Source organism: Syngnathus leptorhynchus, chromosome 22 (genome assembly GCF_054491065.1).
Source record: "Syngnathus leptorhynchus isolate UIUO chromosome 22, UIUO_Slep, whole genome shotgun sequence".
In the NCBI taxonomy this organism is placed as follows: Eukaryota; Metazoa; Chordata; class Actinopteri; order Syngnathiformes; family Syngnathidae; genus Syngnathus; species Syngnathus leptorhynchus.
The window spans coordinates 7,108,176-7,125,693 of NC_141216.1; the positions used below are offsets into that span (position 1 = coordinate 7,108,176).

At 46.4% G+C, this 17,518-nt stretch overlaps 4 protein-coding genes across 5 annotated transcripts in view; 1 reads left to right on the top strand and 3 right to left on the bottom strand.

Moving 5' to 3' along the window:
• Positions 1-683: 683 nt before the first annotated feature.
• LOC147039861 (potassium voltage-gated channel subfamily A member 1-like) lies at positions 684-3,069 on the top strand. The gene is made up of 2 exons (XM_085903493.1): positions 684-1,319; positions 2,173-3,069. Exons 1-2 carry the CDS (start codon positions 684-686, stop codon positions 3,067-3,069), a joined length of 1,533 nt encoding a protein of 510 aa, XP_085759619.1.
• A 1,168-nt stretch (positions 3,070-4,237) lies between these two features.
• On the bottom strand, positions 4,238-5,128 carry LOC147039862 (fibroblast growth factor 21-like). The gene is made up of 4 exons (XM_085903494.1): positions 4,987-5,128; positions 4,827-4,904; positions 4,612-4,715; positions 4,238-4,525 (listed from the first exon to the last, which is right to left on the bottom strand). Exons 1-4 carry the CDS (start codon positions 5,126-5,128, stop codon positions 4,238-4,240), a joined length of 612 nt encoding a protein of 203 aa, XP_085759620.1.
• Positions 5,129-6,652: 1,524 nt separating this feature from the next.
• Positions 6,653-14,261, bottom strand: cdc42ep4b (CDC42 effector protein (Rho GTPase binding) 4b). Its single transcript, XM_085904331.1, has 3 exons — positions 14,057-14,261; positions 10,392-10,477; positions 6,653-9,448 (listed from the first exon to the last, which is right to left on the bottom strand). Exon 3 carries the CDS (start codon positions 9,295-9,297, stop codon positions 8,356-8,358), a length of 942 nt encoding a protein of 313 aa, XP_085760457.1. The 5' UTR covers positions 9,298-9,448; positions 10,392-10,477; positions 14,057-14,261; the 3' UTR covers positions 6,653-8,355.
• A 505-nt stretch (positions 14,262-14,766) lies between these two features.
• The window catches only part of LOC147039864 (protein sidekick-2-like), an 84,889-nt gene continuing 82,137 nt past the window's right edge, over positions 14,767-17,518 (bottom strand). For both annotated transcript variants that reach the window (XM_085904235.1, XM_085904234.1), the window contains exon 46: positions 14,767-17,131. In XM_085904235.1, coding sequence (XP_085760361.1) covers positions 16,691-17,131 — 441 coding nt within the window. In that variant the 3' untranslated portion in view covers positions 14,767-16,690. The remainder of the gene's footprint in view (positions 17,132-17,518) is intronic.

The window sequence follows — 17,518 nt, forward strand, 5'->3', positions numbered from 1 at the left end:
GTCAATGACGTACAAGTTATTTTTTTTATTGTTAATGACTGACTATTTATGGACGTCTGTGTGTGAAAATGGAAAAAGCGGTGTAATGGACTGAACCGGTGGAAGACACATCGTGTCTTTACAGCTACCGACATGAGAAGCTTCAGCTGATACGCTTGAAGTTGAGCTTGGAGAAGGCTCGCTGAAGGAAGCTCAGAAGAGGGCCAACAAAGTGCCAGGGATCTGGACGGGGATTCCATAGGAGGGCTGCCAGGGACCCCGGACAGATTATGAAGCCGACATCCAGCGCTCCCATGCACATTTGACACCTGATAGCTGCCACCGAAGCTATTGCTAAAATGGGGGGGAGGAGGAGGGAGGGAGGGAGGGAGGGGTCCAACCCAGATTGAATTTCCTCAGAACAGCATTCATGAAAAATTTCAAGAGTGGACAAACACGAGGGCACACGGGACGGACAATATTGTGGATGTCGCTGGAGCAAACAAGTGGCGCTGGAGGACCGACAGTGGCGAGCAGTAGAAGAGGAACAATGTGAGAGCTCCAGTGAGTAGAAGATGTCCTTTTCTGCTTCCCTGACCAATGCCAATTAGCCGCATCCACTCACGGGACTGTCACTTTGGTTTCAGGCCATCTAATCTCGCAGTTCCACAAGAGAGCCGTCGGCAGGGCACTTCCAACTCGGGATGGACGGCGGTGACCAACAGGATGAGGAAAAAGCAGGAGAGAACGATAAAGAGATGAAAAATCAGATGAATATTGTGGAAAAAGGCGTGACGGAGATGAAAAGACATGAGACGGAGAAGAAGAGGCGCGGATGGGCGCTGAGCGAGCGACTGGCCATTAACGTCTCGGGGATGCGTTACGAAACACAACTTCGCACCTTAGCCCGGTTCCCTGACTCCATGCTGGGCGACCCGCAAAGAAGGTGGCGCTACTTTGACCCCTTGCGAAACGAACTTTTCCTCGACCGCAATCGGGCCTGCTTCGACGCCATCCTTTACTTCTACCAGTCAGGCGGGCGGCTGCGGAGGCCCGCCAACATCCCCCTGGACATCTTCACGGATGAGCTTTTGTTCTACGAGCTGGGAGAGGACATCCTGGAGCGATTTAAGGAGGACGAAGGCTTTACCAAAGAGGAAGAGAGGCCGCTGCCCGCCAATGAAATGCAGAAAAGACTTTGGATGCTTTTTGAACACCCGGAGTCTTCGTCGGCCGCTCGCATCGTCGCCATCGTCAGCGTCATGGTTATTGTGGTGTCCATCCTCATTTTCTGCCTGGAGACGCTGCCGGACTTCCGCGTTGAGAAGGAGACACGAGAGGTACGGAATGGAAATAGAATCGTGCGGAGTAGTCTGATGACGTTTTAAAGCTTCCAAACGTTATTGTGAGAGAAAAAAATGGTTGCGATGATGCTTGAAGTCAAGAATGTGTAAAAGGAGACAAGGCCTGGATGCGGGGGTCGGTCAGGTGTAAAGGTGGCCACTGCCAAAGGATTAGAACAGAAGATTAAAAGCTCTCGCCGGACATCGGGTCATGTTAATGCCGGGCCGGGCCGGGCCGGGCCAGGAAAGTCAACTTTGTCTGGTCCGAGTCAGCACGCCGGCCGGCGATCAACGCGGAGACGGGCGGGAAGCGGTAACAGCGAGACGCTCTCGGATTTCTCTTCAGACATCTCTGGAGGTTATATTTAGTTTGAGGAGAGCCCTTGGAGGCGATGATGACATACCGGTAACCACCTGACCTACTAGCCAATATCATTTCCAAATTGCACGGAAAAAGATCATCCAACACCCGAACGGTCTGCGAAATAGACATCGGGCCATCTTGTCGAATTCAAATGGCCTCGGCTAACCCTGGCGTAAAACGGAAAGACAGGTGCACCGCAAGCCAGATCGCTCGGTCGGTCGGTCGGTCGGGGCAGCTATGATTGATATGCAAAGCGGCAAATGTCAAGCGCTTTATGGCGGCAGCCAAAAGTGACAGCCAATCAGATGGTGAACAACATACCGATCAGAATACTGCCAAAACGGGATCCCCCGGACGCAAAGGGGTTAAAAATAGCCCAGCTTTTAAAAGGCGCCAAAGTCAGATGAGAAGGTGACCCGGATTAGCTTGTGTTGTTTATTTTTCAAGCTCCATTTTGCTTTTGTGGTTTGTCTGCCGCCATCTCAGGATCATCTTCACAAGCACCAGGGCCAAGGGAGGAACACGTCCGAGGCCGCGCCTCCACCTGCCGGTGTTTTCAACGACCCCTTCTTTATGGTGGAGACCGTCTGTATCTTCTGGTTCTCTTTTGAGCTCATCGTGCGCTTTTGCTGCTGTCCCAGCAAGATACACTTCTTCAAAGACGTCATGAACATCATCGACTTCAGCGCCATTTTGCCCTATTTCGTCACTCTGGGAACGGAGCTCGCCAAGGAAAGCGAAACCAGCCCGGCCACTTCCTTAGCCATTATCAGAGTCATCCGATTGGTGAGGGTGTTCAGGATCTTCAAATTGTCCCGTCACTCCAAAGGTCTTCAGATCCTCGGTCAGACGCTGAGGGCGAGTATGCGTGAATTGGGCCTTCTGATTTTTTTCCTTTTCATCGGCGTCATCCTTTTCTCCAGCGCCATCTACTTCGCCGAGGCCGACCACAACGACACGGCCTTCGTCAGCATCCCGCACGCTTTCTGGTGGGCTGTGGTCACCATGACGACGGTGGGTTACGGAGACATGTACCCGCAGACGGTGTGGGGGAAACTGGTGGGCTCCATGTGCGCCATTGCCGGCGTGCTGACCATTTCCTTACCGGTGCCGGTCATCGTCTCCAACTTCAGCTACTTCTACCACCGGGAGACGGAATGCGAGGATCGCTCCCGCTACAGTCACGTCACCAGCTTGCCGTGGGAGGACGAGGACCCGGAGGAGGGAGAGGCACGAGAAGGGAACCCGGATCCCCGAGGGGATTATTATGCTATCGGAGGCACCTATAACAATCTCAACGGGAGCGTTTTGGCTGACGTCGGGCAGAGTGCCGAGTATGAAGGAAATATCCATTTAAGGGAACCGCTGGTCACCCAGGTGTGAAAAAAAGTTGACTTTGATCATTCAAAATGTAGTCTTACAGAACCTGTAGAATTTGTATATTCTCAAGTTCCCTCATCCAAATTTTCCTCTTTTTTTCTCGACTTTTAAAACGTGCGTGTCCACACTGTGACGTCTTACTTTACTCCCACTTTGCGTTTTTTGAACTGGAAACATTGAGACGGTCTCAAAGAAAAAAAAATGATCCCTTGTTGCAAACACACCCAGAGTTCTCGTAAACAGAAGACGTCATTCTCTGCATTCTTTGGGTCGTACACAAACGTTCAGAACGCTGCCGCTTTGGCCTACGTGAGCGGAATGGCTCATCATAACAATGAATGAGAACATCCGGCGGATTTGGGATTTGTTGAAAACACCGACGCTATTGTTACGTACTAAGCCTTTCAATAAATTCTCTATTTTACTAAATTCCCAGAATGAACTAGTGTTTATTGTAAAACTGGATTGTCCACTTCGTTAGTCACACCTTAAGTGACATCTTTACGACTGACCTTTCTGCACAACTACGCGACTAACAATATAAGCTGTTTTTATCTGGCGTTTTCCCGGAACACTCAAGCCCTTTCTTTCCATAAAGGAAGGCATGTGTATTTTAATATGCACGCTGGTTTGTGTTAGTGTCACTGTCCGGCACTGTATGCTACAGTTTCAAAAAAAAAACCAACAGGATTCACAAAATGTGCAGCAACACGTGTAGACAGACAACACAATACACATTTATATTCTTTATCCTGCCCAAAAAAAAAACAGTAGTTGAAAGGTTGTTCATTTGCAAGACTGTATTTTACCGCCACCTAGTGGCCGAATCACACACCAGAAGGAGCCCCAATGAATTCAATATGATGCATAAGCTGTTTAATTGACATTTTATTTCATTATGTCAGTTTAAAGTCAATACAAATATACGAAAAAAGTCGCCAAAAATAATTTATTTTCATCCAAATCTTTTCCAGTGTAATAAAATGCAGGTAATCTTGACACAAACACTCAAACATTCCAAATATAATAAAATAATAATAATAAAATACAATCATATTAATTATTAAATACACAAGAAAAAAAGGCATTCAATACAGTACATTTCACATTTTTCAATCTGTCCATCCATTTTTCTTTTCATTTAAAAATCCACCTATGAATGCTTAGCACTTCACTTTTCCACTGAGAAGTGAGGACTAAGCATAGAACCCTGAGACATTCCCAGAAGGTCATCAGAATCCAGGTTGAAGTTTTCCCTCACCGGTGCCTGTTGGGATGCCCTTTCCCTTGGGAGAGTATCTCTGAGTGGCAGGAATCGGGTGAAGGGGACGGCGTGCCCATGCGGGGAACGCCTGGGAACCAGCGACAGGGCAAATCCGTGATGCGGGGACACAAAGCGGGTGTACCCGTCTGCCAGCAGCAGTTCTCGAAAAGCGCAGTCCTCCTCTGAAAAATGCAACTGTGGGAGAGACAACCTTGCGTGAGATAACTCGCCGACCGGACTGATTGATTGTTACAAATATTTTCCACTGATCCTTCACTTACCCGCCCCCTCAGAGAGCCCTCACTGTTGGCGCACAGAAACAGCGATGACCTCTGACCTTTAATGGCGATGTGGCCCGGCTGCACCGACTGTAACTGCAGCACACCTGTGAACATTCACGCACAAACGTGAAGGTCTCCAATAATTCATGAATCTATTGATTGATTGATTTTTTTAGCAGAGATTCAAACGCTGAGTTGCGAAAGGCAACACTTACCGTAAGGAGTCTGAACATCGCTTCCAGACACGCTTCCATCCTGGCTTATCTGTAGGTACATTCCTCTTCTGTGATTTTCTGCAAAAGTATGAAGACAAGACAAATAAGCCTGATGGTACCATGCTGTGGATGAAATTGGGCCTCATCTGAAATACTGTACCTGTGTAAAGATGCACCTCCCTGACTTGACCGTTAAAGGCTAAAAGTGGGTTGGAGTCAGGAAGATAGAAACACAAAGAGATGCGAAGTAGGATTGCAAGGAGAAAAAAGGACACAAAAGTGTTGTTTGCCGACCAGAACATTTGGAGACAGAGAGAAAATGTCCGTTATTGTACTCTTGATAAATATAATGATAATAAATATAAATACAAAAATAATTGAGAAATAAATGACAAAGAATAAGGCAAGAAGAAAAAAACTTAAATAAGAAATATTGTGGCTCCTGGAATGCGAGTTCTGGCTTAACTGTTAAAACCAAAGAACTTTGTGCGTTTATAAAGGAGCCGGAGGAGGGTCCGTCGTGACTCACTTTTAAAGTGATTTAATGCTGAGCGGAACTTCTACGTCTATATATGGCCCTTTTCCTTCTTTGGAATTCTGAAGGAGACAAAAATTCAAAAACGCTTGTACGGCATGTTTGATTCAACATATTTCTTCTTTTTATCGAAACCATTTTCCTGGAATTTGTTTTGAGTTGACAGAATGATTCGATTGCTTGTTGTCTGCAACGAGTAAACAAAAGTCTTATTTATACAACAGTAATAGAATATAGACCCAAATGTAAAAAAACTGCTTGTGTCTCTGGGATTTCCAGACGTTGTCACCAAGTGCATTAGTGACCAGGAGATGGCGACAGCGAGGCGTCAGAAGACAATGTATTGTTTGTTCTGTAATAATACAATATGTTGCCGTAATTTATGGCACGGGGTGTATTTTTATTCTGTGCCCTGAAAGTAAACATTTCCAGGGGAAGCCAAAGCAGTCATCATAAGTGGCCGCTGGGTAGCGCCAGTGTGCAAAGTGTGGTTCACACAGCAGGTAGGTGAAGGTTGTCTTGGATTGGGGACGTGACGTCAGCCATTCAGGTGAATTGAAGACCGGTATGCACGAGAGGAGTTATCAAATATAGGTCAAGCAAGATGGCGGGTGACAGCGCGGCAAACGCTACTGAGTCCTCCAAGGGCGAAAGTCCTGCAACAATCAAAAAGGCGTCGTGAGAAACATTTGCTCACGTGCCCACTTACCTGAGAGAATGCCACGACGTCGCCCGCCATCTTGCTTCACCTGTATTTGATAACTCCTCTCTTCAATTCACCTATTCACATCCTTCTACACCTGCTGGGTGAATCGCACTTTGCACACTGGCGCCACCAAGCAGCATTTAATGATGACTGCTTTGGAAATGTTTACTTTCAGGGCACAGAATGAAAGTACATCCCATGCCATAAATTATGGCATCATATTATTTTATAACGTATTATTACATCCATCCATTTTCTATACCGCTGGAGCCTATCCCAGCAGTCATCGGCGGACAATCCATTATCCTTCAGACGAAACGCTGTCGCCATCTCCTGGCCACTAATGCACTTGGTGACAGCTTTTGGAAATCCCAAAGACACGAGCTGTTTTTTTTTTTTCTATTTGGGTCTCGTGCTATATTATACAATTGTTGTGTTTATTTACACAGACTTTTCCTTACTCGTTGCAGACATACTATTTTCACAAATTTGACGTCTCTAGGGTTTTAGTGTGACATGACATCCGGCAGAGGGCGCCAGCGTTCCATGAACAACAATTTTGTTGAAGCATGAAATGGGAGATTTTTGGGGGGTCCTTTTAACTAACCAAATATAAGAATCACTTAAATTGGTGGGTACAGGGTCACAAAAATATTTAGCTATTGGGAGAAACAATGAAAACTTACATGTATTATAAAATTGAGCAAATTTCACTTTTTGCATTTATCCAGTCCAAGAGACATCATCACTTCCTTTAATAATAACCTCCAAGTTTTCTTCAAAATGAGTCGTTTCTTGTTTAATTGTGACCATCTTGTAAGGTCACTGGAAAGATATCTATGTCAACGATACAGTATCTGACACACAAATTTGGCAAGAAAACATACTTTTACAGCCATTTGTATTTTTAATATAACCCCACCCCCACCACCTCATTTGCAAAGTAACAAGATGAAAAAAGTCCACGCAGTTTAGATGGCATTTCACAGCAATTTGGTGCAATAGAACGCAACAAATCTCAAATTTCTGCAGTGGATGATAGGCATGTGAACATTTGGCCCTTTTACCTCAGAAAAGTATATTTATATATATATATACATATAAAAAAAGTGATATGAAACTTCATCTCAAAAGACAGAAGAAAAGTGACTTGCAGCTAGTGTTAGCGACAAAATGATTATTAAAATAAACTTGGCTAATGTACAACGAATGGGTACACCTGCACCACATTATGCATTCATAACACAATGTTATTTAGTGATATATCTATTTTTAATTCTTGGTTGATTGCATTTATCAAATAATGTTATTTTAACTCTATTCCCAAATATCTAAACTCCAACCATAAAAAAACAGATATAAATAAAGTGCCAATTATTCCCCCAAAAATTCACTTACACTAGAGGGCCTGTGGCATTTGGAAAAATATTTCCTTTTTCTTTTAAATCTGCAAATTGTAAAACTATACTCATTAATACAAAAAGAATAGCTCATAGCTTGGAATAATTGATCATGCACATTACTTGATAGATTAGTATGATGCAATCGACAAAATCAATAAATTAGGTCATATTTTTTTTTAAATTTGACTGACAGACATGAAGATATTGTTTTTGGGTGCAGGTGTACCTAAAATTGTGGTCTGAGTAACAAGTGCATTGCATGTTAACCACCTCCATCCACACGGTGTCTGTTCTGGTCCGTTAAATCCTGTGCTCGCAGGAAGCAAATACTGCTAATCACCACGACGTGGTTTTTTTAGGGAGGAGATTCCTGCCGTTCTGCTTTGCGTTAGCTAACGACGTCTACTTGGCCATCGCCCAAACACATACCCAGCCCTTTTTTTTTTTAAACTATGTCAAAGCTCCCCCTTTTGAAGTGCCCTAATTTTGAAGACTAAAACTACAAACGGGACATCCTGTAGATGTCAGTCTTCAGTCGGGTCGCAGGTGGGCTGAACCCTATCACAGCTGACAAAGGTAGTCGCCAGCACATTTAGACAAAGTCACCTTCAAAGGACAATCTAGAGTCTTCACCTAAACCTACCGCGTCTGGATGGAAAACCCCACCCACACAGAAAAGGCTGGAGGGGAGGCCGGAGCCAAGCCTCTCACCTTCGGTCTTCTTGATCACATTCTCAGCCACAACTTCCACTTCCTGTTTCAACACGGTAATCAACCGCAGAATCCCACCAGCTCCCCAGAGTCGTCGTATCGGATGCCGTAACCGCAGCCCGACGGCCGAGTAGAGGATCGAGTTCATCCTCGAGGACGCGACGGCGCCCGGCCTTAAACTCGGATCTCGTCGTCGTCGTCATCGTCCATGTAAGAGAAGTCGTCGTCGCGCGGCGAGCTGTACTTGGCGCTGTCCGTGTCGTTGTGGTGGAGATAGGGTGTTTTTTCCTCGGTGGTAGAACCGGCACTGGACACGGAGCAGCTGTCCAGGTGCTGGTGGTTGTTCCTGGTGGGAAGCTCGGGGCTGTAGGGCGCCACCATGACCTTCTGCTGGTAGATCATCATGCGGGGCGGCCTGGCAGGTGGTCGCCGCTCCTCAACGGGCGGGGCCTGGTCTATGAGCGGGATGTGCGCCGGCGAGCCGTGGCCCTCGCTGCCTTTGCCTTCCTCGTAGCCGAGGTCGTCGTCCTCAGAGTCCTTCTTCTCCATCACGCTCAGGATGTCGCCCAGCATGGAGGGCCCCAAGTCCACGTGGAAGGACATCATGGACTCCGCGTGCTTCATCCCGCCGCTCTTGGGCTGGGACGGCGGAAGCTCGGCGAGCTCGCCGAAGTTGCGCTCGTCAAACTCCGCGTCGAAGGTGGCGATGGCCGCCGGCCCGCCCGTCGCCTGGCTTCTGCCGCCACCGTCGTGGTGGTGGTTGAGGTACGGCAGAGAAGTGGCGTTCTTCACAAAGGCGGCTGAGGCGGCGGCGGGTGGCGCGGCCGCATTGTACTCGTAGCGGTCCCCGCGATTAACGGAGTGTGAGCGCTTGCTGCCGCGGAAGGTGCGGGCCAACAGCGATGGCTTGGAGCCCGGCGAGTCGTGCTTGGCGTCGGGGGGCTCGGCCGAGCGCGTGCTGAGGAAGGACGTGTCCCCGAAAGCGTCGCCGCCGCGCCCCACGTGCATGGTGTGCCGAAAGTCACCCAGAGGAGCGCTGATCATCTCCGCAGTCAGGTCGGCGCGAGAACGTCGCTTGGACTGGTTGGAGTGCACCAGCTGCTTGAGGATCGGCATGATGGCCGGAGTCGATTGCCTTTCGAGAACGGAGGAATCTTCTGGAACCTTTTCGGGGGGGGGGGGGTCTTCGTCAAAGACACCGCACGTGCTTAATCACGTGGCCGCTCATTTTGGTCCTCACACTCAAAACGTCACCTCCCGGATCAGCCTGTGAAGAAAAACAGTGAGTTAGGCCAATAATTCATAGCACATCTTTTTCCTCATGTTGTGTCCCGCACAAAAAGACTTTGATTGGTTCGTCACAATATTGCGTAACTCGTGAAAAGAACTCCATGTCGTCCGACAAACGTCCTTCCTTGGATTGCTCCCTTTCTTTCTTTCTTTCTAAAAACGTTCAGTTGTGGCCGGCGCTCGCAAGCTCCCACTTTGGGCCCCTCGACTGTTGCGTAACCGGCAGGATGCTTGGAGCCGGAAGGCTCGGCGAGGGTGAAAAAAAAAAAAATAGCGAAGCGCCATTTCTTTGGATCATCTTACAGAGCTGCGCGCGTCGCTACGTCCAGATTTGTTACATTTCCTCCTGCCCGCCTTGTATCTGCTTAGCCTGCAGAGCTTCTTTGACTTGTTGTTTCAGTACCTGCTCACAAAAAAAAAAAAACTCACAGGGCAAGCGCTGACAAACGAAAGCTTCCGGGCGGCTAATATAAATACGATTTAGCGGCATTAGCGGGCCACTGACTCCTGGCTCATAAAGCGCTCACTCGAGAGATTTGAAGGCCTACTCGTGTGTGTGTGTGTGTGTGTGTGCGCGCTACCATTGTGCAAGTGTTACTGACGGGAAAAACGGGGCTTTGTGTTTTTTTCGAGCACGGGCTGGAGCCCACGCGTACATAACTGAGGAGGGGGGGGGGGGGCACAATAATAAAAACATTCGCTTGATTGCGGGAGAACCAGAGGGCTCAGCCTTGGTAATAGCTAGCGTTGTTAACATATCCCTTAAGCAACTTTACGCAAATGTAAATGATAAGTCCTGTTAGCCTACCGATGGTAGTTCCTACAGGAGAAATAAAAGACGGAATAAAACGTTTTGAATGAAGCATTTTTCCAAAGTGTGCTGCTGGGATGTGAAGGTCAAACAAAGAGGAAACGTTTACCTTATCAAATCAGAATTGTCGTGACAATTGTCTTCAGCTCCTCCCAAAGAACAGTAGTGGATATTTGGAGTCGGACAGCAAATCACCTGAAAAAGAGAAAGAAAATTCATTGCGATGGAAAGACAAAGACATTGTTGTCATTCGAACAAAAAAAATGGTTTCATGGCAGGTGAGTTTCATAGACTTTCTTTGTTGCCAGAAGAAAAGCCTTTACGTAACGGAGCGCCCGCAGCGCCACATGACACCAACTCAAGCGGAGACGAGCGGTGACGGAGGGAGGGAGGTCATGAATGATTAAGGGCATCACCGTCGCCTCGCCTCAGCTCAGCTCCACTCCGTGACATCACAACTCTCATCCGTCGTGCTTGCGTAATGCCGTGGCTCGCGGCACCGCCATAGACAATCCCACACTAGTCATGAGGCAGCATCGTGGCAAAATCTCCCGACATAGACAACCTTGGCTTTATTTAACCTCCGACAAACAAACCACAGTGCTGCTCTTTGTCAGACAGCCTCGGTCCAGAACATTGACATGCAAATTAACTTCTGCGGCACGAGTACAACAATAGTGGTTTCGTCAGATGGGCCTGGCCTCTGACAAAGAGGAATTTAATTTGTCTCCGGTTGACCAATGTCAAGTGGACTGGACACGCGTCATGCTAACATCTTCGGCAGATGGTTTCTCAATCATCGCACAATCGCTGTGTCGTTACCGTGACGTCTTTAGCTAAATGTTGCGTCGGGACTTGAGAGAAACAACACCGTGTATGGTTTGTTCCTGCTCATTAATAAGATTCAAAAGAACCCGTTCTTCTGGTCGGCCTTCATGTCCGACGGCTAAGCATGTGTCAAAGAAGCCAGACAATGGAAATTTAAAGATAATAAGCGGAGCGTGCTTATTCACGCGGGTGTGACTCTCTCCGTTTCTCTCTCTCTTTCCAGAGAGGTGAACAGGTCTAACGTGTGAACAAGCACAACTACTTCATGATTCAGGCATGCAAAAGCTGCGCGTTGCTGGGCCGGATAGGCACGTGCGCCATGTTTTGCATGATCGGGCTGGCGGCGAGGGGTTACGTTAGCAAATAAAGTCAACATGTTGAGGGGGGGGGGTTGACCCCTCCCTACCCGCCCCGCTCGCCCTATCGCAAACCGCTGGCTCACTATCCTCCAGCGGACTCCAAAAGGCTTTTTTGGCCGCTTTCCCGAACGCTCGCTGGGACACAATCACCACCTGACAGGCTTGAAAATGATTTCTCTGTGTTTCCAGCCAAGCTGGCCTTTTATGAAGCGCTTATTCCTGCATGACTGGACAAAGTGTTTGGTGTCCTGTCCTGTGCTGAGCTGAGCTGAGCTGGGTGGGCATCCGTGTCGCGTCCAGGCCAAAAACAAACCTCGAGAGTTTCTGGATCATAAAACCCTGAATTTGCGGGACCCCCTAAAAAAGCTCTTCTCCCTGGACCTACCGGACGATTCAGTTGTACGACGGCCCGAGAAAAGAGCACAGATTGAGGGGGGGGGGGGGGGGGGCAGCGGTGAACCTTCATTAGAGCTTCTGCGCAGGGATTATGGCGAGCGCCCGCACACCGAGTCCCTCGCCGCGGCTCTTTTGACAAATGGAGAGCATTCATTCGAGGGCCCCTCGGGGGCCAAGTCATTGAATTAACTATCGGAGCTGCTGGAACGTCAAAACAAAGCAGAATGAATTTCTATGACGGGAGGGGTGGAGGGTGTCGCTAGTGGTAGCGCTTGCCTTTAGGTTTGTTTGGCCTGTAAAATGAAATTGCAGGGAAGGTCTTGAGGAAACAAGATGTGGTCAAACATATAAAAGGTTCTTGGTAGAACTGCGAGATAAACAAACGGCTCAACTGCTTTTGGCAATTTTATCAGTGGCACAGACATGTCCTACAACTTTGTCCAGATAGCAACATCCATTGACAAGCTGAAGGGGGACACAAAGTCCAAAGTTTGTCAACGAGTAAGAGGAAGCTCAAGGGTCGCCGGGTAAGGTTTACTAAAAGCCTCAATGGGAAAACAAAAGCGTAACTAAAACGACAGACATGACACTTGCCTTTTCTGGAGGTTAGCCCGACACTGAAAAATAACACCGCTTAATTGGACCTTTTTATTTGGCACGCCAATTATCAAGCGAGAACGCAAAACAAGTTGGTTTCGAGGTATGGATGTCAACTAAAGGGCCTTAGCTTGCCAAAGCCTGTCGGTCAACATACCCGATCGAAAGATACGACATCAATTTTCCACCAGCTAAAAAAGTTTGGTAGAAATGAAGACTTTTTAAAATCGAATTTAAGTTTGATTGATGGGACTTATCACAAAAGAACACTTCTAACATTGACTGTACATGAAGAACACTACAAATATGCATCCCGGAAGAAATACCTCAACCTCGCAGTAATAATTAACTTGACTTTCGTTAACCTATTCTTAAAAAAATAAAAAAAATAAGCAAAACTAATAGGTCTGCATACTACTGCATTTCAGAACATGAATGAATAGTCCCTCTTCTCAATCTGGAGCGATGAGCTCATGTGATCAGCTAGCAAGCTTCCTAAAAAGACGGAGCTGTAAAAGAAAAGCATACCGAGAGAAGGAAAAGAAATCATTTATACTACCGTGGCTTAAGAAGAGATATCACTTTCCTCGGGAGCAGTGAATGGAATGATGGAAAGATTTGAACCATTTTGGTAGCCTTTGAACAATACATTTGTCTTTGAAGGACACTTGAAATCCAAAGCAAAACTGCAGACCAGACCAGCATATTATCAATTCATGGCCTGTTGACTTTTTGTGTGCTGACTTTCAGCATAACAAGCTTAAGTATATCAAAACAAATGCTATGCGAGTGGAGGGGGGGGGGGGGTTATACAAATAAACCCCTCAAGACAAATACTTGCCTTTGCCGTTCCCACATTCGAAGACGCAAATCATCAAGTCCTCTATCTGTGATTTTGAAAACGCAATCTATTGTATTTGCAATAAAAGATGTTTGACATGGCAAACAACCTTCTATTGATTTCTTCTAGTCAATTCTCAATGATCTCCTTGGATAATGTAGTATGTCTGGATGTGATCTTGCTGTGCGTTCTACTTGTATGTAAAGTATCACAAGTTACATAATAAACTGGGGGGAAGTGAGTCTTCCAGCCCATCTGCCTCTGATTAAATCAGATTCCGCTCTTAGGGGAAAACTTACTCCACTTTGGAGAACCTTGCACGATAAGTCATGCCGTAAAAGCACTATAAAGATGTCAAACAAGACTCAGATGACCTCCACTGTTTGCATCTCAGGTCATGCGGTTAACGCGTTATGCTTCATTTAAAAGCTTGACTTCAAAGAGGTTCGTTTCATGAGATCATTGTACTCTTGTCAACTGGAGTTGTTTTGTCGACTTCAAGTGGTACATTGGATTTGTGTTGATTTTAAATACAACAATGTTGTCCTGACTCATGGGAGGGGGGGGGGGGGGGCTTATGGATGGGCTCATTGTCTTCATACGGCCGTGGGAGCGATGAGATTTACTGCCAATGACGTTGGAATAAAACTGACATTTAACTAAACTCAGTTACCACACGCGTCGTCGTCGTTTTGAGGCCGTTCAAGTTCTGCAAACAAACAGCGTGGATGATAAACAAGTCAAAGTCGTTACCTTCCACTGGATGGAAACTTTCACGGTCCGAGTTTACGGCTTATGATCGTCGAATAGTCAAGCAAGTTGATCGAAGAGACGAGGGAGTGTCCGTTGAGTGGACACAGCGGTTACTCGGTGGGAGCAGCAGCGATTAACGACGTGCGTCGTCCGGCGTGGCGTCTTCCCTTCGCTTGTGTGTGTGTGTGTGTGTGTGTGTCACTGCGACGGGGTCCCTCCCCAGGCCTCCCTGCAGCGTGACCCCGCCCCCGCTGCGCTCTTAAAGGGACATGCACTTATTTTGGCCTCCGGAAGCTAGCAGCTGACATGGAAGCTAAATGCTTCAGAATGGTTTACATCAGGGGTGTCAAACTGTTTTTCGCGGGCCGCATTGGAGTCATAGCTTCTTTCGGAGGGCCATTATGATTGTCAACCCAAGCACCTCATATTAGTAAATACAGTAAAAGCTACAAAACAAACTGACAAACAACTCTTTTTCAAAACTGGTCCAATATATATATAAAAAAGATCTTGTTAAAAGTGAAGACAATTTGCAATTCTAGTAATGACACGCATTTGATGCAAAATTTGTCTTTGCGGGCCACATAAAATGATTTGGCGGGCCGTATATGGCCCCCGGGCCTTGAGTTTGACACCTGTGCGCACAAATAATAGATATTGCAATTCTTATACATGTGCAACACAAAAATACATGTTAAACAAACCTTGTTTTGAAGTTTTAGCATTAAAACCCTTTGTGTCATAATATTTTGTACGCTAAAGGATTGTGATGAATTTTGAAGCACAAGTTGAACTTTTCATTTCAACAAAAATACCCTTAGGGACTATTATCTCGAACAATTCTCCAATTCAGTTTTAAAAATGTCTATGCGTGTATTTTTCATACTTAATGACAACAACAAAAATATTCGGATTTTTTTTACCAACATTTACACCTGCCCGACTAAACATTGAAAAATAATTTATTTCTGAAATGTACTGTGATCATATATTCATTCTTCTGCGTGGTAAGCTTTTATCGCATATGAAACAAAATCACCCCACAGGAAAAAAAAAATACAAACAAAAAGAATGACAATTCAATGACTTTGTTGGAACAAACTAACCGTCAAGTTTTCACTGTAGCATCATTACAAGTGTCCAGGCAGGTTTACAGTTTGTCGTGCTCACTCACACAAACCACACACACAGTGAATGATCTGTAAAGCTTGGGACGTGTGCTGACAAACGTACACACACGCACACACACACACACCTGTGTACACACATATAGAAACAAAAGCAATAGAGACAAACCAGCGGCTTAATTGATGGCAAGGCGATACGCTGACATCATCAATTGGCAAAGGAAGTGAAAAGGGCCATAAAAGTGAAAATCCTTGGTTTTCCAGTGCCCGCCGTTGATTCCAAAGCTATTCCAAGTTGGAATATCCACAAAAGCATCCAGTAAATGTCTCCAATTCTTTGACAGATGTCATCCATGGAATGAAAGGCATCCGTTGGAATATGGACTCAAGGTAGAAATTAATCACTCAATAGTATGAGTGCAGCTGATCTTTGACATGCTACTTGATTGTTTCTCCACACACACACACACACAAAATATTTGCAAGTTTCATACAATCAACAGCAAATTTTCCTCCAAAACTATTTCAGTCACCATCAATGCCGAGTGAGCACTGACTAGTCCTCTAGGTACATATATATAATATATAACTTCATATTATATTTATACATAAGTCTGTCTCTATGTATACGTGTAGTCAAGGATTCTTGTGACTTTTTACGACATACAAAGGTCGTACCATTTCAGCGTGTGCAAACGAGAGAGGGAAGAAAAAAAAAAAGAAATTAGTCATGCAAAAAATATACAACAAAAAGTGTGGTAGATGTATGATGTGTCCAAAAATGGTGCAAAAAGTGGAAATAGAAATGATGAGTTATGCAAACAAAACAATGACAAAGATCGTCACCACGTGTCAGAAAGTTGAAGGCAGTCCTAAAAGTGCCATAAATAAAAATAAAAAAATTGAAAAAAATCGGGGAAGGGATGTTAACAAAGCACTAATAGCGGTTTGAGAAACTGTTTTCAGAAGGTCTTGAATTGAAAGGGTTTCTGAAAGTGTGAGAGGAAAACTATTCCCAAAAAATAAAACACCCAAAAATGTCAAAAACTTGAAGGCGATACGAAAAAAAAAAAAAAAAAAAAAGTCAATGCTAAGACAAAGTGGAAGTGCAACGGACGTATCACCACCGTGTGTCAAAAAACGTCCCCAGCTGGAGGCGTTTGTAAAAAGTGTGAAATGTGGAGAAAAAAAGTGCAAATCACACCAACGTCCACGTGGAGACTTATGGAAATTTCCTTTGTCCATTTCTGATCATTCTCACATAAAAGGAGTAAGGGGCTCCTGCGAGCTTTGGGGCCTGTTCCACCTATGAAAACAAAAACAAATGATAAGGAGTCACGCAAACAAAACGTGTGTCGCTTCATCACGTGTCTTGGATTTAGAAAGTCTCAAGATGAAGTGTCGGAATACCATCATGATTTAAACGATGGTAAAACAAACAAAACAATCAAGAAGCAGGGTGGAAACTTCCAGAAATGTCCTTAGTTTTTTTTCTTCCGGGCAATTCTCACACAAAGGAAGAGAAGCCTGCAATGGGGGCCCGTGAGCCTGGGCCCAGGCTGCTGGGTGGCCTGTAGAGGGCGCCCTGCTGGCCAGGCGGTTTGGCGCTCTGCTGGCACGGGGTGGGAGTCCGGCTGCCCTTGGGCCTGAACAGGCTGCCCTGGCCGGGCGGCTGCGCCTGCGCCTGCTGCTGTGGCTGCGCCTGGGGCTGGGGGCTGGGCGAGCTGAGTTGGGGCGGTAGAGGCGGCAGAGGGGGCAGCTGGGGTGGAGGGGCGCCGTGATCCGGTTCGCCTGGCTCCGACTCGGCGTAGCTGTAGGCCTGCGCCCGGGAGATGCCCTTCTGCTGGCGGCGCCACGAGTTGTAGTAGGTGGGGTCGCTGATGTAGTGGTTGACGAAGGAGTGCGTCTTCTGGCGGTTGGCGTCCACCTCGTACTCGCTATCGCTGCCCTGCCAGAGAGAAAAAGGCGGCTTTTATTTTCTTGCGGAATGATTCGGGCCGCTATAGCTAATGATGAATTATTAGGACCCTCGTTTGGAACAAAAGTAAATAACACAAACATGCACACTTTGGGTGCTTTCACACTCGCGACGGAGCAGCTCGGACGTGGTTTCCAAACAACCTATGACTTTTTTTCCCCTCCGGCCAATGCAAAATCATCTTCCTGTTTACAAACAAAAGAAGACAGTTACGTCACTGGGGCAGATGTGACGCATTCTTGGCACGTTTGGAATTTATACAGCCCAAAACTAAACTAAACCGAAGCGAGAAATGTCCCCAGGCATGTGAAAGCACCCTTCAAACACATCACCACGGACGCCAAGAACGATCAGAGA